General features: G+C 25.8%; 7 protein-coding genes across 14 annotated transcripts; 2 read left to right on the forward strand and 5 right to left on the reverse strand.

Annotated features, from left to right (window-relative positions):
* Positions 1-206: 206 nt before the first annotated feature.
* Positions 207-4475, reverse strand: LOC117158422 (uncharacterized). Its single transcript, XM_033337298.2, is given in 5 exon segments — positions 207-1537; positions 1891-2439; positions 2733-3063; positions 3791-3944; positions 4457-4475. Coding segments are annotated over 4 exon segments (1716 nt in total). The 5' UTR covers positions 3926-3944; positions 4457-4475; the 3' UTR covers positions 207-836.
* Positions 4476-4964: 489 nt separating this feature from the next.
* Cds (CDP-diacylglycerol synthase) lies at positions 4965-10751 on the reverse strand. Its single transcript, XM_033337363.2, has 10 exons — positions 10114-10751; positions 9096-9220; positions 8865-8961; positions 8612-8788; positions 8035-8237; positions 7801-7957; positions 7563-7715; positions 7364-7495; positions 7143-7277; positions 4965-6785 (listed from the first exon to the last, which is right to left on the reverse strand). The coding sequence occupies exons 1-10, from the start codon at positions 10180-10182 to the stop codon at positions 6696-6698; spliced, it is 1338 nt and encodes a 445-aa protein (XP_033193254.1). The 5' UTR covers positions 10183-10751; the 3' UTR covers positions 4965-6695.
* Positions 10752-12016: 1265 nt separating this feature from the next.
* Positions 12017-13306, forward strand: LOC117158513 (small ribosomal subunit protein eS10). 2 transcript variants are annotated; one of them, XM_033337488.2, is made up of 3 exons: positions 12017-12145; positions 12691-12835; positions 12931-13306. In XM_033337488.2, the coding sequence occupies exons 2-3, from the start codon at positions 12692-12694 to the stop codon at positions 13264-13266; spliced, it is 480 nt and encodes a 159-aa protein (XP_033193379.1). In that variant the 5' UTR covers positions 12017-12145; position 12691; the 3' UTR covers positions 13267-13306. The 2 variants fall into 2 exon arrangements, with proteins under 2 accessions (XP_033193379.1, XP_033193380.1); XM_033337489.2 differs by having other exon boundaries at positions 12094-12213.
* Positions 13307-13399: 93 nt separating this feature from the next.
* Positions 13400-15368, reverse strand: bc10 (BLCAP apoptosis inducing factor bc10). Of its 2 annotated transcripts, none has more exons than XM_033337491.2 (2): positions 15212-15368; positions 13400-15132 (listed from the first exon to the last, which is right to left on the reverse strand). In XM_033337491.2, the coding sequence occupies exon 2, from the start codon at positions 15070-15072 to the stop codon at positions 14830-14832; it is 243 nt and encodes an 80-aa protein (XP_033193382.1). In that variant the 5' UTR covers positions 15073-15132; positions 15212-15368; the 3' UTR covers positions 13400-14829. The 2 variants fall into 2 exon arrangements, with proteins under 2 accessions (XP_033193382.1, XP_076474853.1); XM_076618738.1 differs by having other exon boundaries at positions 13400-15129; positions 15212-15357.
* Positions 15369-15559: 191 nt separating this feature from the next.
* On the forward strand, positions 15560-19095 carry LOC117158507 (DNA repair and recombination protein RAD54B). 3 transcript variants are annotated; one of them, XM_033337478.2, is made up of 10 exons: positions 15560-16069; positions 16142-16241; positions 16322-16414; positions 16491-16620; positions 16708-17276; positions 17395-18145; positions 18219-18378; positions 18455-18581; positions 18662-18886; positions 18957-19095. In XM_033337478.2, exons 1-10 carry the CDS (start codon positions 15789-15791, stop codon positions 19029-19031), a joined length of 2511 nt encoding a protein of 836 aa, XP_033193369.2. In that variant the 5' UTR covers positions 15560-15788; the 3' UTR covers positions 19032-19095. The 3 variants fall into 3 exon arrangements, with proteins under 3 accessions (XP_033193369.2, XP_076474830.1, XP_076474831.1); XM_076618715.1 differs by having other exon boundaries at positions 17395-17884; XM_076618716.1 differs by having other exon boundaries at positions 17395-17884; positions 18300-18378.
* LOC117158510 (enoyl-CoA delta isomerase 2) lies at positions 19028-21579 on the reverse strand. Of its 3 annotated transcripts, XM_076618733.1 has the most exons (7): positions 20631-21579; positions 20404-20555; positions 19943-20115; positions 19737-19857; positions 19553-19642; positions 19350-19490; positions 19028-19272 (listed from the first exon to the last, which is right to left on the reverse strand). In XM_076618733.1, exons 2-7 carry the CDS (start codon positions 20512-20514, stop codon positions 19117-19119), a joined length of 792 nt encoding a protein of 263 aa, XP_076474848.1. In that variant the 5' UTR covers positions 20515-20555; positions 20631-21579; the 3' UTR covers positions 19028-19116. The 3 variants fall into 3 exon arrangements, with proteins under 3 accessions (XP_076474848.1, XP_076474849.1, XP_033193373.1); XM_076618734.1 differs by lacking the exon at positions 20404-20555; XM_033337482.2 differs by having other exon boundaries at positions 20404-21579.
* Positions 21580-22770: 1191 nt separating this feature from the next.
* Apt1 (Acyl-protein thioesterase 1) lies at positions 22771-24418 on the reverse strand. Of its 2 annotated transcripts, none has more exons than XM_033337484.2 (7): positions 24231-24418; positions 23848-23879; positions 23709-23774; positions 23535-23582; positions 23179-23425; positions 22942-23106; positions 22771-22855 (listed from the first exon to the last, which is right to left on the reverse strand). In XM_033337484.2, the coding sequence occupies exons 1-7, from the start codon at positions 24282-24284 to the stop codon at positions 22808-22810; spliced, it is 660 nt and encodes a 219-aa protein (XP_033193375.1). In that variant the 5' UTR covers positions 24285-24418; the 3' UTR covers positions 22771-22807. The 2 variants fall into 2 exon arrangements, with proteins under 2 accessions (XP_033193375.1, XP_033193376.1); XM_033337485.2 differs by lacking the exon at positions 24231-24418 and adding an exon at positions 24117-24222.
* Positions 24419-24837: the final 419 nt, after the last annotated feature.

Consider the following 24837-nt stretch of genomic DNA (forward strand, 5'->3'; position numbering starts at 1 on the left):
TATTACATACGTTATATGTATTAGGATATATAAAATTTCATTTTATTGAAAAACTATATTAAATGTTAAAATAAATATTAAATCAGCATTATATTAAAGTTAATATTATCTTAATCATAGATTGAGACATTATTTATGAAGGAAATAAAACTTTAAATGAATAAATCAAGGAACATAATATTGTGTTCTGCAATGATAAATAAATATAAATGTAACTAGAGGGAAATTTTTATTTACTATTCATCTTTCATAATACTACACTAAATAGCATTTATACGCAATAAGCTTCATTTTTTATAACAAAGAATTCACTCATAATGCAGAATAAATTTAGATAAAATACATTATTACTTTACATTATCAAATGATATTACAAAAGAAACTTTGTTATCTCTTTTAAAATTTTGTTAAACATATAAAATTTTTAATATATTCTCTCTAATAACATGCAATTATTTTTGCAAATTTTATATATTTGCTCATGTTTCTTGTATACAGCTTCTGCAAGGCACCATTGAATTCTTTTAAAATATGTGGACATTAACAATAATTGTTCATTATGAAAATGATCATTTAAAAATTATTTTATTTAATTAGGCGCCTATGAAAATCGTTGCTACATTACTACCAAGTGATGACTAGTTCTAATAAGTCTATAGCCAAATACCACTTATTAATGGTAGTGCTGTCATTTATTATAGTATAATTATTCACTTAAATATATTTACGAAACAAATATTTTTGTTTCGTTGTTAAAATGTTCATTAATAATTTTACACTGAAGAATTGAATGATCAATTTGTCTATAAACTAGCAATCATTAAATAAATCAAAGATTAAACACCCGTATATGGAAGATCCATTACAAGCGAATCTAATTTTACAACCTGTACTTTTGATGTCAGTACCTTTGTTGCTTCTATGTCATATGAAGACCAATAAGTTATTAATTCTGGAAATCCATCTTCACTAATATAATCAATTTTGATTGAACTAAAGCGTGCACGCAAACTCAAATTTGGTTGACAATTTGCGTTTCTGCATAATTGAATAATATCAGTTTGATTTGCATTTTTAACTTGTACATCTGTATAATTCACAAAAACAATCCATACTCTTTCTATTAGTCTTCTTTCTGTAACAATAGATACTTTTTCTGTACGTTCAGATGTTGAATTAGTCCATTGCCAAAATTTAATGGCAAATCCAAAAGTATAAGGTTTCCTGGATATATCCAGAAAAGCTGGTTTTGAGAAAAAAGAATTAGCACTAATATAATTCCATATTACTTTTGATTGATTTCCATGCTTTTGTAATTTTAGAGTTACACTAGCTGTACAAAATTCTTCAGGACATAATCCTTTATTTTCAATGGATAAGTAGTGATATGGTGTAGGCCCCCAGTTATTCTTTTCATTATTGTATTTTAAAGTCTTGAACGTGCTAAATGCCATTGCTTGTTTCATTATCAATTTTTTATACTCTGGTAATTTCATAGCATGTAATAAACCTTTAATAGTCATAGTTTTAATCATACCTGCAAATAAGAAAAGATAAATTACATATTACATAGATTACATACTGTCTTATTTTTCAGATAAGATATGTATTAAAATCTTCTGTGTGTTTATATATTTGTATATATAAAATTGTATATAATTATATATATCATTGTATATATAAAACGAAAAATATATTAATATTTCACTAATTTTATTTCATATAAATGCCTATAACAATTAACAAAATTTTATAATCAACATATCTGTCTCAATCATACATTATTAACAATTTTTTTTTCTTAATACCAAAACAAAATAAATATAATTATATATTTATACAAGAAAATAAAAATTTATCTTTTATAATCATAGTTGATTTTTTACTTACTTCTTCTACTACTATCATAGCAAATATAAGATACAGTATCATTAAAGACGTGATTATTTATATCAATGGACGAACAATTTTCAGGTGAATATCGCCCTAGAAGACGTCCAGTTCCACCAGATAAGAGAACAAGATTAGGCATATTTTTTGTTGCTACTTCTATACTCAAAAAATCTTCTATTTTGTCTGAATTAATATCTGGTAATATCAGAGGTAGTTTTTCATATGTATAAATTTTGGAACTCCAATGAATAGTGCCTGCAATAGGTTCGATACTAGCCAAAAGGCCTTGATCTCCAGCAACTATGCAATCTGGTTTTCCAGATCGATCAGTATCCACTGAAATACAATCAATTTCGGTAGGCGGTCTTTTCAATGAAACTAACCACAATGGTAAACCACTATTTGCTTGCATTGACATAATTCCTCCTCCTTCTGCAGATATTTGACCCTGATCATTTGTATCATTTCCTCTATATCGTTGTCCACGAACAAGAAATATCAAGTTTGATGGATTTCCATGAATGATGGAGATAGGACCATGTAATTCTAAAAATATTTAATTAGAATATTAAAATCTATTCGTATAATTTATACTAATCAATTATTTAATATTTTATGAATTTTTTATATGTATGATGCATAATATTTTATAAAAATATGTAACAATTTTTTATATGTGTATTAATAAAATAGTTTATTACATTAAACAATATTTACTAAATAATTAGTAACTTTGAAGAAATTAATTTAGAGAGATTGGAGCTTATTTATTGTTTCTGCAACAGTGAGTAAAATTTTATTCATACACTATACTTTTACAAACATTTAAGTAAACTTACCTATTCCTTGTAAAGTTTTATCCCAAGATATAGATGACTGAAGTTCATTTACTGAAGGACATACCATTGAATTATCACAAGGTAAAACGTATAGAAATATAACTATTGTTACAACACATAATAATATAGAAGCAACCAAACAAAATCGTCATAAGGGTGACATATCGTGTCTTTTCCACAAATCATTTTGGTCAATGCCTTCAACTACCATTATAGGTACATCATCTCTATAATATTTAAGCATATTTTGACCATTTTTTGTGCGATTTGCTAAATTCCTTGTTTCATCCAATGGATAATATATTCCATTCTCATGAATAGTAGTTGATTGCTAGAATTTTTATATTCATTATATATTTTTTAGTTTATTCATTATATATCATTATATATCTTATTTATTTTATATATCTTATTATTTATAAAATTTATATTAAAATTATAATTGGTTATCTTTATTTAATACACATTGTCGTGCTTTATATACATTACATAGCAATTTTGTCTTTTTTATTATAAATAAAATTACAGTTATATTATAAAAGATTACTAATAAAAACTGAATGAAACTAAAGATCTTTAAATATAGTATAGTATTTCAATAAGTAGTTACCAAATTGATGCAATATATCCTGAAGATTAAATAAATGAAGAAAATTTATATAAACCCATATCCAAAAATTATTTATTACAGAGTTATAAAAAATAAAAGAATCATTATCCATTGATTAAAGTTCGATAATGTTTCTTAGTTTTATAGTTCTGTACAATTGTTTTTTAGCGATTATAATGACTAACAATTTTTAAGACAACCATTTGTTTATCGTGAACTATGAAACAGAGAACTTACTTAATGAATAAAGATTCTTTTATTCTTTATAGCTGTGTAATAAACGATTATATGGGTTCCTAGATTCCTAGACCTTTTTCATCTATTTGACCTCAAAAATACATCAACCTATTGAGACACCCTGTACGTATAGATTTTTACACCAATTACTTATACTTCTAATTTATATTATAAATAAAAAGAAAATATTGTTCGCATGATTTCAACTTACCAGTTGTGTATCATCAACATGATCTTTAGGAATTTCATTTGGTTGGGCCAAACAATCATCTTCATCCTCAGTATCGGTGTTACTTATATTTTGCGGTAATGGGGTATAACCTTTTCCACCGTGATGATCAGACATGTTAAATCTGTATAAAGCACTATAAATTGAAATTTAATAGAATATTTTTATGTGTATAGATAAATATATGCGTATTTTATGTATTTATTTTATCCTAACACCATTGAACATAAAGTATTGATAAAGAATGAACAAAGTAAAATTCAGAATCAATATATTACATTACTGTTACGGAGTACCAATAGTTAAATGTGACGGTACTTGATCGTATTCAATATTTTTGTATTCGATACATTCGCGCGGCAAATTTATAACAAGAGACGAAAGTTATTCATATAGCTGGAATATAGAAATAAAAAGATAAATATTTTTGTGATTCACGTAGTTGTAACAAGTCATACCCTTTTTTTGTAATTAAAGTTGGAAAAAAACATTAGAGGAAAAAGATGAATGATTTAAAACGGACTATATATATACGGTTTTCGCAAGTACAACAATACATATAATTTCGAATATTAATTAATAGTACTAAACAAATACTTTCGTCTCAATAATCAAATAACTTAATCAGGACTTAAGAAGACCTCCTACCTTGATTTGAATTTAGTCCTGCTGATGGCACTACTTGGACGGTAAAACGTTATTATGACTCTTCCTTATCATCTTCTTCGAGAATCTTTTTTGTTTGATAACATCTTTTTTATTAATTTATTATTAATAATAAGAGAACATATAATTCTGCACTTTTGTCATTACTCAATCACTTTTTGATAAATTCTTATGATGGAACTGGGAAATGTCTAGTTTATGATTGCAAAAAATTTAAGTCTCTTTGCAAACTAATTTGGAAACTTGATTAATAAATTCCATACTACTATCGTTATACATTATTACATAAAATACGTTGACGTTTAAACTGTAATCGTTACAATAAAATTAAAACAGTATTTTTGTACTTTCGTATATATTCCAAAAAAAGAGAAAAGATAGAAATTTTACTAAAATATTTTTATGTCTAGTATAATTATCTTAATATACGTATTCGTGATAGAACAATGTGAATACAAGGTTTAATGACATAAAAGATTAAAACACGAGATACAAGGAGTAATATCTCCAAGAAGTTTATTTTCTTGTACTACTACATAAATATATTATATATTTAAACTTAAGTCACTTTTAGTTAAGAATCTATAGTTATAATAACATATCTGTTATTTCACAAAATTTTCCATTTACATATATTTATTTTATATTATACTCTTCTATTAAATAAATATACTTGCATTTATCTATTTATCTATTATTGTTTGTTTTTAATTTTTATACACATATAAGTTACTTTAACATCCTATTTCCAATATTGAGACAATGTATAAACATCTAGTGATAAAAGAAAATACAAATATTTAATTAGAGTTAGGTACATAGTATAATTTGCTACAAAGTATATGTAAGCTAATCATGTAAAATATATGTAAACATTCAACTGGAAATGTAATGTAATCACACAACAATGTTACTAGTTGTGCCATATTGTTATTTTCTAAATAATCACACAAGCATAAGATTCATTTACTTGTACGAATTATTGGCACAATTTTAATTATAGTATAAAATAATTTGAAATAATATTTTGTATTTTACTCAGTATTTTAATTCAATCAAAACTTTCAAGCTCTGCACATTTTATATTTTACTTTATACATTAATTTTATTGATATGAAATAAGTAATAAAAATTAGTAAAATGATACTAATTGTGAAAAATTGTTACATTTCCATTTAATTTTTATTTGTAATAAAATTGAAGATATAAGAAATAAACTCTATCTTTTTTATACAAACTTCTATGTACAATTAAAATAAAGTAACATTCAGTGCCATGATATTCAATAATTATTGTATACAAAAGTATTTGAGACAATTCAACAAGAGAATAGTAATAACATATTTTATTTTATTTAGATTATATTCTTTGCAAATGTTTCATAGCTAATATAACAAAATATCATGATGGCATGGCACTGATTCTAATAAAAATGTTAAAATCTATTGTGATTTGTCATCAAAGGTTTTCAATATATGTATAGTTGATAACAATTAAAGAAATATTTTATATAACAATTAATAGTAGAATTACAGTTTTCTCAAATAAAATAAGCTGTCGAATACCATCTATTACCTCAAATTATATGCATGAAAAAACCTTTATGAGATTCACATCTAATACTACAATTACTAAATGCACAATAAGGATTTAAAAATATATAAATATATTGAGATCTGATTGATTTAAGTATGTATATCTAATCTTGAGTAAACATTTACATAAAATTTATGTATTAGTAAAGTCATTATTATATTAGAATTTATTAAAGAAAAACATTTAAAAAATATTTAATAAACGTCTCAAATATTTATAAGAAATTGGAAGTTTGTTTTCTATGAGATACAGTATGCTCAATGTTCTTTGGTCTAACTATTATGAAAGAAACATGTAGTCAAATTTCTATCATCATTACAGTTTAATAAAAATTTTTGGTAGAAAATGGACTGCTTGACGCGGAATGCAAAAGAACTACAAATGTTGCATGTTTCTTAGCTTCTAATTATAAAATAAATTTTATCGTTATATAATTCAATTTAGGATACTTTGCAACTAATATTGTTAATGTTATTTGTATAACATATGCATTGTCATTAATATTATTAATGCTGTTTGCGCAAACATTACGCAATATCAAAATAAATGTTAGAAATAATATTCCTAACACCTTTCACTATTTCAAAGTAATTGATTATTAATAATTACTGTTAATACTGGAACATCAATATACATTCAATAAACCTCTGTTTTGTAAGGAATCTTTTAAAGTTTGAAACAGCTGCAGCTGCTGCTCTGGTTTTAAGTTATAAACCTGCAATAATAAAAGAATTTCATATATATAATTTCATATATGCAATATAACAATTAAATTTGCGAATAGATTTAGAAAACAAAAACATTATAAGTATATATTACATTTATATTTATAAAACTGATATATATTGGCAAGGTATATCTATAAAAACTTAAACTTGTTGATGAGAAATTTTTATGTTGTATATATATCTAATTCTATAAGATTATTTTTAATTATACCTATATTTAGCTGAAATATTGAAAAAATACTATGAAATATTAACTAAATCTACATAACAATAAATATATATAATTTTCTTAACTAAATTATTAAAGAAAATAATAAAAATGATTAAGAAATTATCATATTTACCTGCTGTAGAAGTTTTTGAGGTGAAGCAGTTTGGATAAATGAAGATATATAGACATTTACAAATGTTGCCATTAAATACTGACAGTCAAATCTATCCATTATTCCTCCATGACCAGGAATAACATCTCCAAAGTCCTACAGCAAACATATAAAATGAAGTTATTGCACAATTTGTTGCTACTAGAAAGAAAAAACGAGAAAAATGTAACTTAGCAAATTACCTTAATTTTGAATGCTCTCTTAAAACCACTAGCAAAAAAGCCTCCAAATGGTCCAATTACAGAACTAAATACTGACATTGATAATGAATGAAGTAAAAATGGATACAGAGTTATGGTGGACTTTCCACTAAACTATAAAAAAAGATTATGTCATTTATTTTTATAAAAATTATTATTTTTGATTGTATGAATATATTACCATTTTCCATGCAACTTGCAAACTATTAGGCAAAATATATTCTTGAGGTTGAAACAAAGAAGATGGTTCACAATCCATAGTCATTCGTCCTAAAGCCTCACTATATTCTATAGGACAAACAAAGTAACGATACTGACACATGATGTATGATACCTGAAATGTATTTTATGAAAATTTATACGTTTAAAAGATTTAATAATATGTAATATTTAATCTAAAAGTTTAAACATAAATTTACCAGTAAACCAAGTAAGACTGTCGAAATACCACCACCTATAAAACCTTCCCAAGTTTTTTTTGGTGATAATTTAATCAAAGGCGTTTTACCAAAGAAAAACCCAAACATATATGCCATTACATCATTTATCACTATCATACTAACTGGAACAATGAACCTATACCAAACAGTCACATATTACCATAGAATACAATTACTAAAATATAGAAAAGATATTAATTTACATAAACTTACCATATCAAGCCCTCAAAAATATTCTGAATTATAAGATAACTTTGAGTTACGACAATAAGTAGAGCAACATGAGTCCAAGCAAACAAGGAAAATTGTTTCATATAATACTTTTTTACAAGTGATAGTACGAACCATACAAAACCAACAATATATAGACAAAAGGAAATAAAACGATGATATGTAACAAGTACACGTAAATATTCCTGTAAATAAAAAATATTATAGATTTGTAATTTATATATGGTTATGAATAGAATTTTGAACTTTATGAACATATTAGTTTATAAATTATTCAAATCTAATTATATATATAGGTACTTTTCAATGTCATGTATTTAAGATAATATCACATTAATATAAATTTAATACATAATTAAATTTCTGTGGGAAACCTCAAAAAAGGAACTAGAAGCCATATAAAGTATATAAAGATAATGCTTCAGAAAACTCTATTTATTGATTTTATGTCAATGCTAGATGTGTTCATAAAAATTGTAATTAAATTTAATGATACACTGATAAGCATCTTAAAGATATTAAGTTAAATTAAGTTTCATTAGATTGATATTATACTTACTGTACGGTTAATTACTACAGCAAAATAGTCCATTAAATTTTCTCCATAAAAGAAGTAATTGGAAGTAATTAAGAAATACCATGATAAAGATCTGAACCAAGGTAAACCATGAATTCTGTAAACTGCATACCCAATGTTAATGATCTCTTGGAAACATTTTACTTGAACAATTAATGTCTGGAAAAGAATGAAAAAACATACCTTGAAATTTTTAAATAAATATATATTTATAAAACTAGTATTGTAGACTTACTGTAGCCATCAGTGCTAATGGTCCAATATAAATAATACCACAAAATCCAACAATCATAAACAAGGTAAAAATACTCCTAATTACCCAATTCCTCCAGCTATAAAAATATTTTATTTTTTAAACCCGAACATTTATGTAAATGTTTTATATTAATATTCCAAACTAATATGTTGTTATTTAATACAGTTTGTTACGTATATATCAATCAAATTATTATTTTAAAAACTTTACCGATCGGATAAGCCAGAAAGAGCTGAATTCAATATGTGAGGAGTATGATCTGTTCCTTGTGGTATGGCTTTAGCCAATTCCTCAACTTCCAGCTTTGCATCATCTTCAGATTCCACATCTTCTTTCTACAAGACATATAAACCAAATTATTTGTTAATAATTCTGTGGGAAATATAATATTAATTAGAAAATATCTAAATTATTCACTTCACTGTGTAATTAAAATCAAAAATACTTTACTTCCAAAATAATTTTTGTAGTTATAACTATATCACTGTATAATAATTTTCACATTTTTGTGTTAGGAAAAATTATATTAAAAATTATGTCTCGAAAAACCATAGTTTTTAGCATTGGTTACTAGAAACAATCATATAAAAAAATATTTAATCTATGAAATGTATGTAATCCATATACAACACATATAAAGAATTATATCTTAATTTAATATCACTTATATAAAAGAGTAAAAGTAATATGATAGGACATATAAAATAAATGCTTCTATACATTTATGATGTATGAAAGTATTCTTTTTATCTCTTCTCTTACAGATCATATATTAAATCAAACTGAAATACCATTGTTTATTTCTTGAACTATACATTTTATTTCATCTATTTGTTTTTTTTTTTTTTAGAATATGCTACAAAAATGTAATTTGTATACAAATTTTCGTTTATAAATCTTACTTATTAATAGATTAATACAAGCATGATGCAATAAAAAAATTTCAACAAATATTTATATAGAATATAAAATAAAATAGATATAGCAAGTATTATAGTTATATAGATTGTAAAAATTATAACAGCGTATCAGTTTGGACCATGTGATTTAGTATTAGTAACTGTCATAGTTATTCAATTTAGTTTAATACATATATATCATGAAAGAGAAAGGTCAAATGGCAGTCAATCATGCTTAATAATCGAAGACGTTGATCAAGTGGAAAAAGAAACTTATTACAATGCTACAACGAAACTTTCAAAAATAATAAATATGTATTTGTATTTACCTGATCATCACTGACATCGCGCGTTTCTGGCGATGTATCTCCGATTGTTCTTTTACGTATATCCGACATTTTTTACTACGTTTAAAGATTTATAATATACAGTACAGATACAAAAACTTAAAACAAAAAATAGCACTGTAACCACTGATTTATGCAATATAATTGCATATTTATGCGTTTAAATATTTAATTAGAAGGAGCGGATGTGACAGACACCGATCATACTTGCGCAAATCAAATTGACAGGTTAGCGCACGGTATAATCATCGTTGATATTCGGTTTATTTCGAGTCTCTTCGGAAAATCAATAATAAAAAAAACTACATGGGATCTAATGTTTGTTTATAATATCCTGTAGAAAAGCTATGTTCATATTGTATATCACCATTAAAAACAAAAAATGTATCTTTTTTGAATAATAATTTAATAAATAAATCGTAATATTGATTAGGTATGCTAGGCTTGTAGTATTTTGTTAGTTTTAACCATGGTCATATAAACAGGTCTGGAACCGAAAACCGAAAGCATAGACGAAGCCAAAACAATATGGCGATCAGAGTAGAGTGAATTCTGCGCATCTGCGAGATATTGCTATTTATTTGAATATTATAAAATTGATTAAGAATTTTTTTTTTATTCGGATCTTTTCCTATCATTAAAACAATTATATAATAAATCCAGGAAATAAAAGCTGTAGAACGAAATGCTACATATATTTTAAATTAAAAAAGAGAAAAATTAATAGTAAGAAAACATAAAAATTCTTATGGTACAAGAAATTATTATCATACTTATATTAAACATATTCTCTTAATAACAAATGCTGTTATATATGGAGCATTCATTGGTAGGAATATAAAATTTTTATACGCAAACGTGAAATTTTTAAATTACATTCAATTTAAGTGATTTAACTGCACTAATATGTACACTAGAATACATCACTCGTTTACTTTGATAGTGGCATAACCCAAAAAAAGTTAACTTTAGAGGAAAACTTTAACTTTAAAATTTTCAAAGAAATCTTCGTGAATCATTTCAACGACACTATAAGGCTGTCTTAACACAAGATATGTCACTATTTACGAAAGCAGTACAACTTTCCACTTGTAACGTTACAAAACAACTGAAGTTAAGACAGTAAAATTAAAACTAAAGCCAGACTAATAGCGGCATAAGTAATAATTTTTCCCCCTGACGTAAAACCGATGGAATTATAATTTAAACGATAAAAATAGAAACACGATGTAGACCTTCTATATGATGTAGATCTACAATAAAAGCAAATATGAAACTTTTTGAGTTGTGCCATCATCAAAGTAGCGATACGTATATACATATATAAATGATACAATCGAATACAGTTTATGCATATTTTTAAACAAACATGAAAACTATATAATTTCTATTTCTATTTCGGAGTATTTAAACTACTTATACAATATACAGTCTTATAAACCAGCTTTAAAATGTTATTTTTTTATAGTTTAAAACGTACTTCATTTTTCTTATTTATAACATTTTATTCTTTTGTAATTTCATAGGCGACACGATGCAGTGCCTTTATTAATAGCTAAAGCTATTAAAAAATGGCTTCTTAAACATTCTTAAACATACTAGACGAGACACTTGATTAAAACTTTCAATCTATAAAATACATTCAACAAAACAAAAAAAATATTTCAGCATTTCATTATTAATAAATATCTAGAATTTGCATTGTGTACATTAAATATGTTTATATATATTCCTTCATACAATAAAGTTATATTTTTCGAATTTGAAGAGCAGATTCATATATTAAATTTTACGTGATACATATATAATTTATAAGACAAAATAAAAGTTTATAATTTCGCATGGGAATTATATTTTTAATATAAAAATAAATTTAAAGAAATTTAAATGTTTCCATTATATATTCGCTATTTCCGGTTAATCTCGATACATCACGATATATCGATTTGTGCATACGAAATATCGAACGCCTGAAATTTTTCTTTCCGACAGAAGTCTACAATTGAAGCATCAAGTATGTTAGGTTTTTCTAAATATCTATCTTAATCGCTTTTAATTTTCAATTTAAACAAAAAATAGGAGGTTTGTTAAATTATTTACTCTGTGAAAAATTGAAAAATTGCTATATGATTTGTGTTTTTATTCATTATCGTAACAAACAATATTGATGTTATAGTGATAACCTAAAATAATGTTTGTCTTTCTTTAATTTCAAGTGCAATACTAGTTTATAATGTTAATACCTTTTATGATTTGGAATAAAAGACATGGTTTTATTTATGATAAAATGAACACATTAAAGTTACTTCTAACACGTGAGAGATAAGCGTCAAAACTTCGTATCAAAGCTAACCTCTCAAATTGTTTGTCTGTGATAAATTGAACAAGTTCTTAGTCTTTTTTTATTCATATATATTTTTCTAGTTATACATTTCTTTCACTTTATAACATATTGTTCACAGAAAATAGACCATTAATTCCTTCTTATTTTTGGTCTAAAATAATTATATCATTAAGTTCACAGTAACTAGTTTTTAATTATGTTTTTATTATTTTTAGAATGTTGATGCCAAAAAAGAATCGTGTTGCAATTTATGAGTACCTTTTTAAAGAAGGTGTTATGGTTGCAAAAAAAGATTATCATGCACCAAAACATCCAGAATTGGAATGTATTCCAAATCTTCAAGTTATTAAGGCTATGCAGGTAATAATTACACGCAATATAATTTTATATTGCATGCTTGATATGATTTAATTTGTTATATTATTAAAATCTATATATCTTATTTATTTTTTCAGTCTTTGAAATCTAAAGGATATGTTAAAGAACAGTTTGCTTGGAGACATTTTTACTGGTATTTAACAAATGAAGGCATTGAATATTTGCGTGGATACTTACATTTACCACCTGAAATAGTACCTTCCACACTTAAAAGACAAACCAGATCAGAAACTACAAGACCAAGACCTACAACAGGTGCAAGAAGTGAAGCATCTAGACCCACAGAAGATCGTGCTGGATATAGACGAGGTCCTGGAGGCCCAGCTGGTCCTGGTGATAAAAAAGCTGATGTTGGTGCTGGTACTGGAGATGTTGAATTCCGCGGTGGTTTCGGTCGTGGTAAACCACAATAATATTTTAATGTAAAATAAATAAACATTTCGTAATATACAAGCATTGTTATTTTAACCATCCTTACATTTTGAATAGTAATTTCAATAGACACAAGTTTTAGGGATTAATAAGTAAAGATCAAGATAAAACATGTTTATCATAATAATCTTTTATTTTATTTAATGTCGCATTATAAAATTGTACATTTACTTACAAATTGTATAATTATAGTTGTTATTAACATGTAAAGTCATAACTGGAAGCAAACAGTAGGCAATTATTATACAATTACAAAATATTGAAATTATAAGTTTGCTAAATAAATATATCATTTTTGACAAAACCAAAGTTAGAATAGGAAACATTGTAAATATATATTTGTGCTAAAGCAAGAATTTCATCAAAAGTTTTGTAATTCTTCTTCAATTAGTTGACAGAATTTTTTTGAGAAATGGTTTTAATATATACTGGCAGTATGACGTTGCTTTTTGTTTCATAGCTTTTTTATCTTTCAATGCAAAATCTTTCAAGCTCTTTTTGATTATTGCATCAATGTCTTCTACTTTCTTCATTTTTATGGTGAAATACTAGTACCTACATTTAATGGAAAGGTATATTTATAACAAGCACGTCATATATATTTTGTTCATTTCCCATATTCGCTATGCTTCAAAAAATAAATAGGTGTTATAAATTACCATTAACAAATTTTACATAAAATTGATGCTTTAAATAGATGTTAAAACGAACTAACTTAAACTTTATGTGTTAGCGCAATATATATTTCTATCGCTTGTCATATTTGTTTGTGTTTATATGTATTTAATATTATATTGTAATACCCTTAGTTTCTTCATTCAATAATTACCAATTGTACTGCTGAATTATTTATTTAGGATAATATATAAACAATAATTAAGCTCAAAATTTTAATTTAACATTCGTAATGAATGATATTATATTTCAAAGTGTTTGATGTTCCTAAATTTGACATTTATATTTAGTTTAATAGTGAATTTTATTTATAGAACAGTTTCTTATACGTTTAACCAAATTAAAGAAATTGCGAAAACATCAATTTTTTGAGTATACAATTTATAAGAAAAAGAACATCTTTAAATAAAAGAATAATGTTACACAGTGTACAATCAAGTAATAGGATTAAATTAAATGGAGTTAAACTTAGTTGTATATACAAAAAGATGTATCTTAATTCTATAATATTGAATTGTCATAATTTTACACTTGGAAGTTTCTTAATTTCATGCAAACTTTTTGTGACCTAGCAAGTTTGTATGTTTTTATCTTCTGTATGTATAAATACATGGTATTGTAAGCATATATGTACATATTCATGTACATATGTACATTACAAATATATATATCATGTGTAATATCTATAAAAGTTACGATTAAAACCATAAAATCATATTTGCATACAATTAATAAGAATCATGTATATGTAATACATATGAATTCTATGAATAGGTTATGTTGTTATCGATGAATCAATTAGACATATTCTCCTAAAAGAAATGAAAGTGGAGGCAATTTTTTAACCTAGGATGAACGTTCTAATAACCTTAGCTATTGTCACATCTCACTGTATCACAATTTGTACTCCAAAGGAAACAATTACCAATGCCACTATAACAAATTAGGAAAACTGCAAGAAGAAATACTAAACTACAAACAGTGCATGGTTTTCGTTCTAGGAAGAATCCAATTAGATAAAGTGCCATAAACATGACATGCGTTTGCAGCAGTGTTGGATTTACTGGTTTTGGTATCAGGAGCACTGGAATTAGCCACTGTAGGCAATACATCCTCTTTACTTTGTTGTTAGAGATGTATTTAAACTAGTTGTTTCATCTGTGGCGAAACTTCTGAAAAGAAGTACATAAATTATTTCCTCTCAGTTTATTCGTAAATTCACTTTTTACACGCACTACGATTTTTTCATACCTTATTTGGAAGCACCATAATGTTCTCGAAACATCTCGTCCTTCAAATTTGAAACGATTTAACTATACTCATGCTAGTAGGTACAAATATTTCCAATCTAAATTTTTCCAAATATGAGATTACACACATCTACAAATCAGATGGGAACATACAATATGACTAACAGCAGTTTACTTTACTGTTGTTTTCATGAAAACAACCTTTACATTATCTTTCAAAATGAAAAAAATTATTTAGAAAATTATTTTATCATCATTTGACTTCATATTCGTTAATAATAAATATATTTGTTATTTATTACATTATGTTCTGCTGCCCTTTATCCTTACACTAGAAATGAAAATGAGATGACAAGTTTGCTTTATAGTATTAATTTAAAAATTACTATTATTTTCTTACGCGGGAATACCAAATAGTACTAAAAGTAAGCACTGTTAGAATAATAGCATTCTGAGATAAGCAGATTTTAATATTTGTAACTTTAATTAATCTGTAACTAGTGCGCGTTATGTTGTATATTTCAATTATAAAGTATTTCAAATATAAAATATTATAATGTGTTATACAAGTATCTAACATGTATCGCAATAATTTAAATAAAAATTTTAAATCAACTTTGAAATATCAACAGCCAGTGTGTGCCAAATCTGAAAAAAGTTTAGAAAATGCCAATGTTTTAACAGAAAATTCAGAGCAAACTTTTATTAGAAGCACTAAAAAAATTCTTAATTTATTTAAAAAACCTATTATCAATCATAAGGAGGAAAAACGGGAAGGCAATGCTTCAATTAAGAGAAAAGAAAATAATGCAACTATTGTTAAAGAAGGTTTATCCATTATTACTGATAGTAATACAGCGTATGTACATAAATTTTTAATTCATTTAAATAGTAATTTTGTTTTTAATAATTCGATTATTCCCTTCTCTAGTATCTTTAATGTAGTAATCGGTAAAAAGTCTACGAGAAAACATAAAAGATGGGAAAATGATGGAACATTGGAAGTTACAGGAAAACATGCAGTCTTAAAGGTGATGTATTTGTACAAACTGTATATAAAAGATTTTTTTATTAAAGTTATAAACAAGCTATATATTTTGGCATTAAACAGGATATAGAAGGCAGTGTTATTCATAAAACTACAATTAATCCAGAAGTTTTGATAGAGGGCTTTAGAATGTACATAGATAATAAAGAAATTGAGGTAAAAATGAATGTATTTATATTAATAATTTGCTTATTTGAATCATTGTATAAAAGTGATATTAAAATATTTATAGATAATTGACAGAGCAACATCCAAATACATGTCCAATAAATCTATCTTAGAAAAAGTTTCAGAACCGCCCATAAAGAAGTTGAAAACTTCAAGTTCTAATCCATATCTTCCTTTAAAGCCATTATATAAAGGTATGATGTACTAAAATGAATAAAGGTACATTATGAAACTAAATTTTATAATGTATAAAATATATTAATCTTCATATCTTATTAAAGAACTAAAATTGAGATGCTGTCCACTGGTAATGCCATCTGTAAATATTTCAAAAAGTTGGGTAAATCATGATATGTCAGAAAATGAGACAGAAGTATTCGTAGATACCTGTTTAGTAAATGTACTTAGACCACATCAACGTCATGGTATTGTATTTCTATATGAATGTATTATGGGCTTAAAGGTATCTAATCATTTTGGAGCAATTTTGGCTGATGAAATGGGGCTTGGTAAAACATTACAATGCATTACAATTATTTGGACATTGCTAAAGAAAGGACCATATGGATATCCAATATTAAAATATATATTAATAGTAACTCCTAGTTGTTTGTGTAACAATTGGAATAAAGAGTTTAAGCAATGGTTGGGTTTCCATAGGATATCTCCATATGTTGTAAACGCCAAAAACAAGGCAAAAGATTTCAAAAAACATATAAGAAACTCAGTTATGATTATTAGTTATGATCTGCTTACCAGATGTGAACAAGAAGTCAAAGAAATACCTTTTAATTTAATTATATGTGATGAAGGACATAGATTAAAAAATAATGATATAAAAGTAGCAAAGGTATCAATATTTAATTTTAATTCAGAAAGAAACAATAACTAATATATGATTATATGTTTTGTTTAATACTATAAAGTATGTGAAATATATAAAATTTTAATATATTATATTTTTCTAGATTTTATATAACTTGAAGTGTAAAAGAAGAATTCTTTTGACTGGAACTCCAATACAAAATAATTTGCAGGAATTTTTTACTTTGATTGATTTTGTAAACCCTACTATATTAGGTAGTAATTCTGAATTTAAAAATTATTACGAAAAACCTATTGTTGCATCACAATGTCCTACTGCACCAGACCATGTTGTATCTCTTGGAACTGAAAGAGCTAATGAATTACGTGAAAAAACTAAATGCTTTATATTACGTCGTACACAAGAAACAATTAATAAGTACTTACCTTCTAAGCATGAATTAATTGTATTTTGCCGTTTATCGATCGAGCAACAAGATTTATATTCGCAAGTTACGGATTCATGGTTCAATAAAAGTCTATCAGATAATAACATACCACATTTAACAGTAATAACAGCTCTAAAAAAGATTTGTAATCACCCAGAATTATTTTATAATGAAAAAACTGAGCTTTTCTGTATTGATTCAAAAGGTATACATAAAACTTCTAATATAAAAGATAGTACAAAAACAGTATACTGTGGAAAAATTTCAATTGTACAAACATTATTGAGAAATTTAAAAAAAACGGAAGAAAAATTAGTATTAGTTTCATATTATACACAAACACTTGATATATTGGAAACTGTTTGTAATAAAGAAGGCTTACAATTTCTTAGATTAGATGGTAGTACAACAAGTAATACAAGATCTAAGATTATAGAACAGTTTAATTCAACCAGTGATAAGAGTAGTTAGTATAATCTATACTATTTTTAATTTAACAGTTACCTAACATTTTCTGAATGTTTATGCAACTATTCTAGAAGTATTTTTATTAAGTGCAAAAGCTGGTGGAGTTGGATTAAATTTACCTGGCGCATCTCGACTTATATTATTTGATTTAGACTGGAATCCAGCATCTGATTCACAAGCTATGGCAAGAATTTGGAGGGATGGTCAAAAAAAAGATGTTTACATATTACGGTTTGGATATTTTAAGTTAGAAACAGATATCTACATGTTACAGATATTCTTATAACAATATAAGTAAAACTTGTAGATTACTAACAACTGGTACTATTGAAGAAAAAATATTTCAAAGACAAATTAGCAAAGCGAGTTTAAATGAAACTGTGGTAGACCTAAATCCTTCATCTTCTTTTAAGTTGTCTATGAGTGAATTGAAGGTCTATTTTATTTATGTATTTTAAACATTGTACATTTTAAAGCAGTATCAAATAATTTATAATATTTGTAATATCTGTAGGATTTATTTACATTAACAGCGAATACGAATTGTTTAACGCATGATTTAATGAACTGTTCTTGCAATGGCTATAAAAAATCAGAAGAAACATCAGAAAAATTACATCAAAAAGATGCTACAAGTTATCAATTTCTAGGAGATAAAACGTTAAAATCAAATTTCACCATAAACCAGCTTTTGAAATGGGAACATTACCAACAACCAATTTCGGATAAAATAATTCAAGTAAGAATAATTTAATACTGAATATTAAAACTAGATATCAAATTAATAATTATTTCTAAATATTTTGTAGGAAATTATGCTATCAGAAGTATCTGAAAATATAACTTTTATATTTAAAAATTCTGTAGTAAATAGGACAGATTGAAATGATAAAACAAATATTTATATTTCATGTCATGAAAACACAATAATTATATATATATAATGACAGCAAATGTACAATTAAATACTTAAAGTTTGTTTTTATGTAATGTAACACTTATTAATCTTTCTATGCACTCAGGAGAATGTAAACGTTTTGTAAGTTCAGTTATTTCTTCTTCATTAACGTTCAATAAAATGTCCTTATTCCATCTGTTAACTAAACATTTTATTGCCAATATAGACTGAAAGAGGACATTTATTTGAAATAATTGTATCAGTATCTTGCATTTTATGTAAAACAGATTAGATCAAAGTATACCTCTAATGAAAGTTTAGTCAACTTTTTTAAATAGGTCCAAACTTCATCTAAATTTTGATATTTGTATACTTCATTGATGAAACCATAGTGTTTAGCTTCAAGTGCACTCATTTTATATCCTAAATATAACATTTCACTAGCCTAAAAATTATTTAAGAATTGTAATTTAATCACAAATATAATAAGTTCACAATTTTAAATACCTTAGACTTCCCAAATATATTAGGAAATGTATATGTAGAACATCCTTCTGCACTAAGGCCTAATCTTGTAAATGGTGTTTCAAAATAAGCCTATAAGATAATGAATAACTACAGATCAAGCATAATTTAATTAACATAATGAAATACAACGGGGACTAATAATATATAACTAAAAATTATTTACACTATCCGCTGCATATACAATGTCGAATAATGGAAGCATTGTTACTGCAATTCCAATTGCAGGACCATTTACAACAGCTATTAAAAGTTTAGGATATCTAATTAACATTTCTATAAATTCTCTGAAAAATTATTTAAAAGATTATTATTAAAATTTAAGTTTGTGATATTAAAGAATTAAAGATTAACATGTTTACAAATACTTACTTAAAGACATTAATTACACTTTTGATATCAAAATCATCTTCATCTTGGCTTGTTAATAAAGATTTAAAATCATTGCCACTACTGAAAAAACTTCCATTACCAGTTAAGATGACTATATATATGGTACTATTTTGAATAGATTCATGTAGAATTTTTATTAAATCTTTGTACATCTAACACATGAAGAACAAGTTTAATAGCAGCATTATTAATGAAACTCTTTATATGTAAACATACATTATTGTACTTATAAACTACAAACTAGACATTAATTATATATTGTGTAATAACTGCTGGATAAAATTACTATTTTAAAAATTACATTTAATTTCGCTCTTTATGTAAGATCTAAAAATCTAACTTTTGCACCATTACATGTTATTATAATATGTACTCTAATCTCTAGACAAAGTTTATAATAATAAATTAAATTTTAATACTAAGTTTTAACGGTTACTTACAGAAATAGTAATAGCATTTTTATTTTTTGGTCGATTTAATCTAATGTTTAGTATTCCGTTATCCACCGAACATAAAATATCGGATAAATTTTTATTGTCCATTATAAGCATGAGTGGTTATTCAGAATGAAGTTTGAGAAATAACTTTTTCACTAATTATTATAATCTATTTTAATGATATTATGTACAGTGAATGCTTACGATATAATTGTATACATTAAATTAACCTTTTGGACTCGAGATTATTTTCATCTCGGATGAATTGACAACTCGAGACATTCCGCGGCATATTTAATGAATTCTCTACCTCTAACTTAGAATTAATTATAAAACTTTTATATTTTTCATTTTCATGTATGTTTACGTCTCAAAGAGGAAAATTTCTTAAATATTAGTGTTTTGCTCGACTCATTTCATCAAGAGCAGACCCTGCAATCCTTCCTAATTCTTGTTAAAATGACATGTAGTTTTCCATTTATATCTATTTCTAGGCTCCAAAAAAATACTTTTCACAACTATTTCAAGGATTTGCTTAAGAGACAGTACGTTGAGGCATATTGGTCGGCACGATCAACACCACCCATATATATTATGTAGTTTATTATAGCATTGGGTTTTTTCACTTTAACTTCAACTCTACCTCGTAAAATTATTTTTATAGGAGTTAATCCTGGATTATACCAATTGGTTAGACATGTCACGGTCGTCTTGTCTTTCAGTGCTAAATCTAAAGTATTGCCTTCCCGGTATGCTATTATAGACTTATTACAAAATTTTGGTTTCTTTATAAGATTTGGCAAATTCTTCATATTTGTTAGGATCATCCCGGTCAAATGACATATCAGTTTCTGTAATTCTTCCGACAAGGTATAACTTGTATATCTGTCTGTAAATATATGATGTTCCTGAGCACCAGGAATTTTCTCCAATATTGTGTAAAAATGCAACAGTATTCTTGTTGATACCAGAAGATCGGATCTTATCAATTTCTCTCAGTTAATAATATAAATAAGTTATGAAATTATATAAAATATCCATAAAGAATAAATTTAAAAATCTTGAATATATCTGTTTCATATTTCAGTGTATTTTATAGAGAACAATAAGTTATTTGATTTAATATTGTTAGTGAAATATATGTTTTCACACAATTTACACAAATCAAAAAATTTATTATTCTGCAGTAATAATATATACAGCAAGATTTTCAAATGAAGAGATTACCTTAGACACATAAAGATGGTACGACATAAGAAAACTAATTTTATATTTACAATGTTTATATCATACGTCCTTAAATAAATATCAAAGAAGAAAAGTAGCTGTTTAACAAGTATGATCCGTTCTGTTTTAATAATACAAGTAAATGTTACAAATGATGATCCTTACTTTTTATTACACAGCTAGTATTGCTTTTCAGTTAAATACTTGTTTTGTAACTGATTATAATCGCAATTCTTTTCATTCTTAATAGTACCATTTCGGTAAACCTAAAATATGAGACTATAAAGATAGTACTTTTGCACTATACACATGTTCACAATGTTATCATATTTGACATATATATTTCTTCACGACTAGCACTTGCACATGCTAAAAATTACAGAGTTCACTGATTTCAAAATTATATTTTGTAATCACAGATTACATGGCCATATTACTGTCCCTAGATATTTCTACAAAAATTATTATTTCATAAATAGCAGTGTATTTGTACATTATATATAACTTACATGAAACGTAAATAAATATATGTATATATATTTAATTTTATAAAGAATATTTAAATGCTTCTATAACTTAAGGCTTTTAAACGTTTTAATTAAACGTAAACGCAATAAAATTAACTATTGGATATTATTATATCCATTAAGAAGAGGAAGCTTTATCCGGAAATAACTAATGAATTTTTGCTATTAGAAAGATAGAAAGTGTTTGTATAATATTAAATAATTTTTAAATTCAAAGTGCACAATGCAAATTAAAAAAATTACAATTCTATAAAAAAAATGCATTTAAAACAATTTGCTACACCTTAATATTATCATCTGTTATATATATTAAAGCATTTAGAATTAGATATAAGAATCTTGTGACTGTTAATTCGCTTTGTAAAATTAGAAACTGGGAATATTACAATAGTAACTTTGGTATCATAAAACAGAAGTAGTTCATTCAGATATAATTTACACAAATGATAAAATTCATTGCTATTTCTGCTTGCTTTCTTTTTTTAAGATTAGAAACATTTCCACCTACAACACTCCACCTACTGCTGTTTTTACTCCTTCACCAAGCGCTAGAATTAAGTAACAGTGAAAAAGTTGGAAGTAATTAATTTTTAATAAAGAACAGTAAAGTAATAAGTTTAATGTTTAAAATATTAATATATTTAGTTAAACTATTACGGCTTCAAAACTTTTTCAATGAATTTCTTCATGTCGCGCATTTCCTGTGGAAGTGATTATTATTTAAAGATGATTATTATATGAAGTAATTACAATACAAAAATTTTATGAAAGCTAAGATGCTGCTTACCTCATCACAGGACGCATGCATCATCCCTCTATATGTTTTGAATTCTGTTTGTGTCATAAATTGTTTGAGAACTGATGCAGTCAATTGACCCCATCTGTATGGCACTATTGGATCACAATCACCATGACATTGCAGTAGTGGAGTATTTTTATTTCCTATTGCATCCTATAAGATATGTAATGTTATAAATGTTATATTGTAAAATATTAAGCATAAACGTAGTGTGAATATACACACAGCAGGGAATTTTTGATGCAAAGGAAGCCAAGCTGATAAAGCTATAACACCAGCTAAAGGTTCTGGAAATGTAAGAGCACTATATATAGCAAGAGCACCACCCTGACTAAAACCTCCAAGAACAATACGTTTTGTGGGTATTCCTGCTGCAACTTCTTCTGCAATTAAAGAATGTACCATTTCTGCAGCTCTGCGAATACCTTCTTCGTCTTCAGGCCCACTTGGTTCCAAAGATCGTAAATCAAACCTACATTTATTGATATACATATTATTTACTATTAATGAATTATTATATAAGTTCATATGATTAATAAGAATTGTAAATTAATTTATTATATTACATATTACTTACTTACCAAGAAGGCATTCTAAATCCTGCATTTAATGTTACTGGCATTGTAGGCCTAAAATGATAAAGCTAAATGATATATTTACTACTTAGATAAAAATTAAAAAAAAGATACTTAGATAAAATTACTACGAGCTCTTATTGAGTCATATAGTGTTATTTTTATATCAATTATACATACGCAGTTGGACAAATAACTTTAATGTGAGGAGATCTTACTGCTCCCATTGAGCTAGCCCAACCATGACTATAAAATACATTAAATAAATTAAGAGATTATGAAATTGACATATTATATAATCGTAAAAATTGCCATTTACCCTGTATCACCCAATCCATGGAAAAATATAAGCTGAAACAAAAATAAAATTATACTATATAGAAATAATAAAATCAGTTATAGGAACGTATATTATTAATTTCTTCTACTTCTTCAAACCATGTGCGTATTTATTGAATAAAAGTATTTAAAAGTATAGTATTAATTTTTTGAAAATTATTTTTGATACTGATAGATTTTAATTTAAAAAAATAATTCAAATCTCAAATATAAAAGAAAACTAGAGTTATAAAAATATCAAGCACATACTTAGAATTTGTATGATAAAATTATGTCAAGAATAATTAACTTATGGTTAATTAAAAATCACTTTGCGCCAGGCATAACCAAAAAAGAGACATCTTGAAGAGATTTTCCGCTTACTGTCGCTGTATGTCTGGCCGTAGCTGCTATCACCACAGGATTCACTGTTGTCATTATTCCTCGCTTTTTTGGACGGGCTGCAAGAAAACGGATAAAACGTATAACAATTCGGTAAAAATCGTAAATATAGAATGGCGGAAGATTCTTCTTGACACTGCTTGAAATTCCCTAAAGCGAAAAGAGAGGGGTGGACAAAAGTTATGCGCATGCTTTACGAATCTGCTTTTAAATGAAAATCTAAATTATTACGCAAACCTGAAGAATTGCCCATTGTCAAAGCATAATTACAAAATACTTTATTATCATCAGTGATGTGGTAAAATATCCAATTTTCTGTAAACTATCCTTCGCAAATCGTTTGAAATTGTCAAATAATTACAGATTAATATTCGTAACAATGTATGTATAGCTGTCAAAGAATATACATTTCTTAGAAGTGTTACAATTGAAATCCTTTTCTTAAACGAACCACTGACCATATTGAAAAGAAACTAAAATCTCTGTGCAAATTGAATATTGTTGCAATTTACCAAATGCATTTTCCATTTGAATAAACTTAGAGATTCCTGTCTCTAGAAAAAAAATAATTCCTCCCAAAATATTAGTT

This window comes from Bombus vancouverensis, chromosome 5 (genome assembly GCF_051014615.1).
Source record: "Bombus vancouverensis nearcticus chromosome 5, iyBomVanc1_principal, whole genome shotgun sequence".
NCBI lineage: Eukaryota > Metazoa > Arthropoda > Insecta > Hymenoptera > Apidae > Bombus > Bombus vancouverensis.

What these genes read in the sequence shown, in the direction of transcription:
- LOC117158507 (XM_033337478.2), top strand. Translation starts at nt 15,789, where the DNA reads ATGTATCGCAATAATTTAAATAAAAATTTTAAATCAACTTTGAAATAT. An exon ending in ATTACTGATAGTAATACAGC is followed by an intron (nt 16,070 to 16,141) that starts GTATGTACATAA and finishes TCCCTTCTCTAG; the next exon opens with TATCTTTAATGTAGTAATCG. An exon ending in TTCAACCAGTGATAAGAGTA is followed by an intron (nt 18,146 to 18,218) that starts GTTAGTATAATC and finishes CAACTATTCTAG; the next exon opens with AAGTATTTTTATTAAGTGCA.
- LOC117158513 (XM_033337488.2), top strand. Translation starts at nt 12,692, where the DNA reads ATGTTGATGCCAAAAAAGAATCGTGTTGCAATTTATGAGTACCTTTTT. An exon ending in AAGTTATTAAGGCTATGCAG is followed by an intron (nt 12,836 to 12,930) that starts GTAATAATTACA and finishes TTATTTTTTCAG; the next exon opens with TCTTTGAAATCTAAAGGATA.
- Cds (XM_033337363.2), bottom strand. Translation starts at nt 10,182, where the DNA reads ATGTCGGATATACGTAAAAGAACAATCGGAGATACATCGCCAGAAACG. An exon ending in CTTTCTGGCTTATCCGATCG is followed by an intron (nt 8,962 to 9,095) that starts GTAAAGTTTTTA and finishes ATATTTTTATAG; the next exon opens with CTGGAGGAATTGGGTAATTA. An exon ending in AGAGAGCATTCAAAATTAAG is followed by an intron (nt 7,278 to 7,363) that starts GTAATTTGCTAA and finishes TGTTTGCTGTAG; the next exon opens with GACTTTGGAGATGTTATTCC.
- LOC117158510 (XM_076618733.1), bottom strand. Translation starts at nt 20,514, where the DNA reads ATGCTTATAATGGACAATAAAAATTTATCCGATATTTTATGTTCGGTG. An exon ending in AAAATGCTATTACTATTTCT is followed by an intron (nt 20,116 to 20,403) that starts GTAAGTAACCGT and finishes TTCATGTGTTAG; the next exon opens with ATGTACAAAGATTTAATAAA. An exon ending in ATATATTTGGGAAGTCTAAG is followed by an intron (nt 19,491 to 19,552) that starts GTATTTAAAATT and finishes AATAATTTTTAG; the next exon opens with GCTAGTGAAATGTTATATTT.
- Apt1 (XM_033337484.2), bottom strand. Translation starts at nt 24,284, where the DNA reads ATGACAACAGTGAATCCTGTGGTGATAGCAGCTACGGCCAGACATACA. An exon ending in CGGCCAGACATACAGCGACA is followed by an intron (nt 23,880 to 24,230) that starts GTAAGCGGAAAA and finishes TTTTTGTTTCAG; the next exon opens with CTTATATTTTTCCATGGATT. An exon ending in TGCATGCGTCCTGTGATGAG is followed by an intron (nt 22,856 to 22,941) that starts GTAAGCAGCATC and finishes TCACTTCCACAG; the next exon opens with GAAATGCGCGACATGAAGAA.
- bc10 (XM_033337491.2), bottom strand. Translation starts at nt 15,072, where the DNA reads ATGTATTGCCTACAGTGGCTAATTCCAGTGCTCCTGATACCAAAACCA.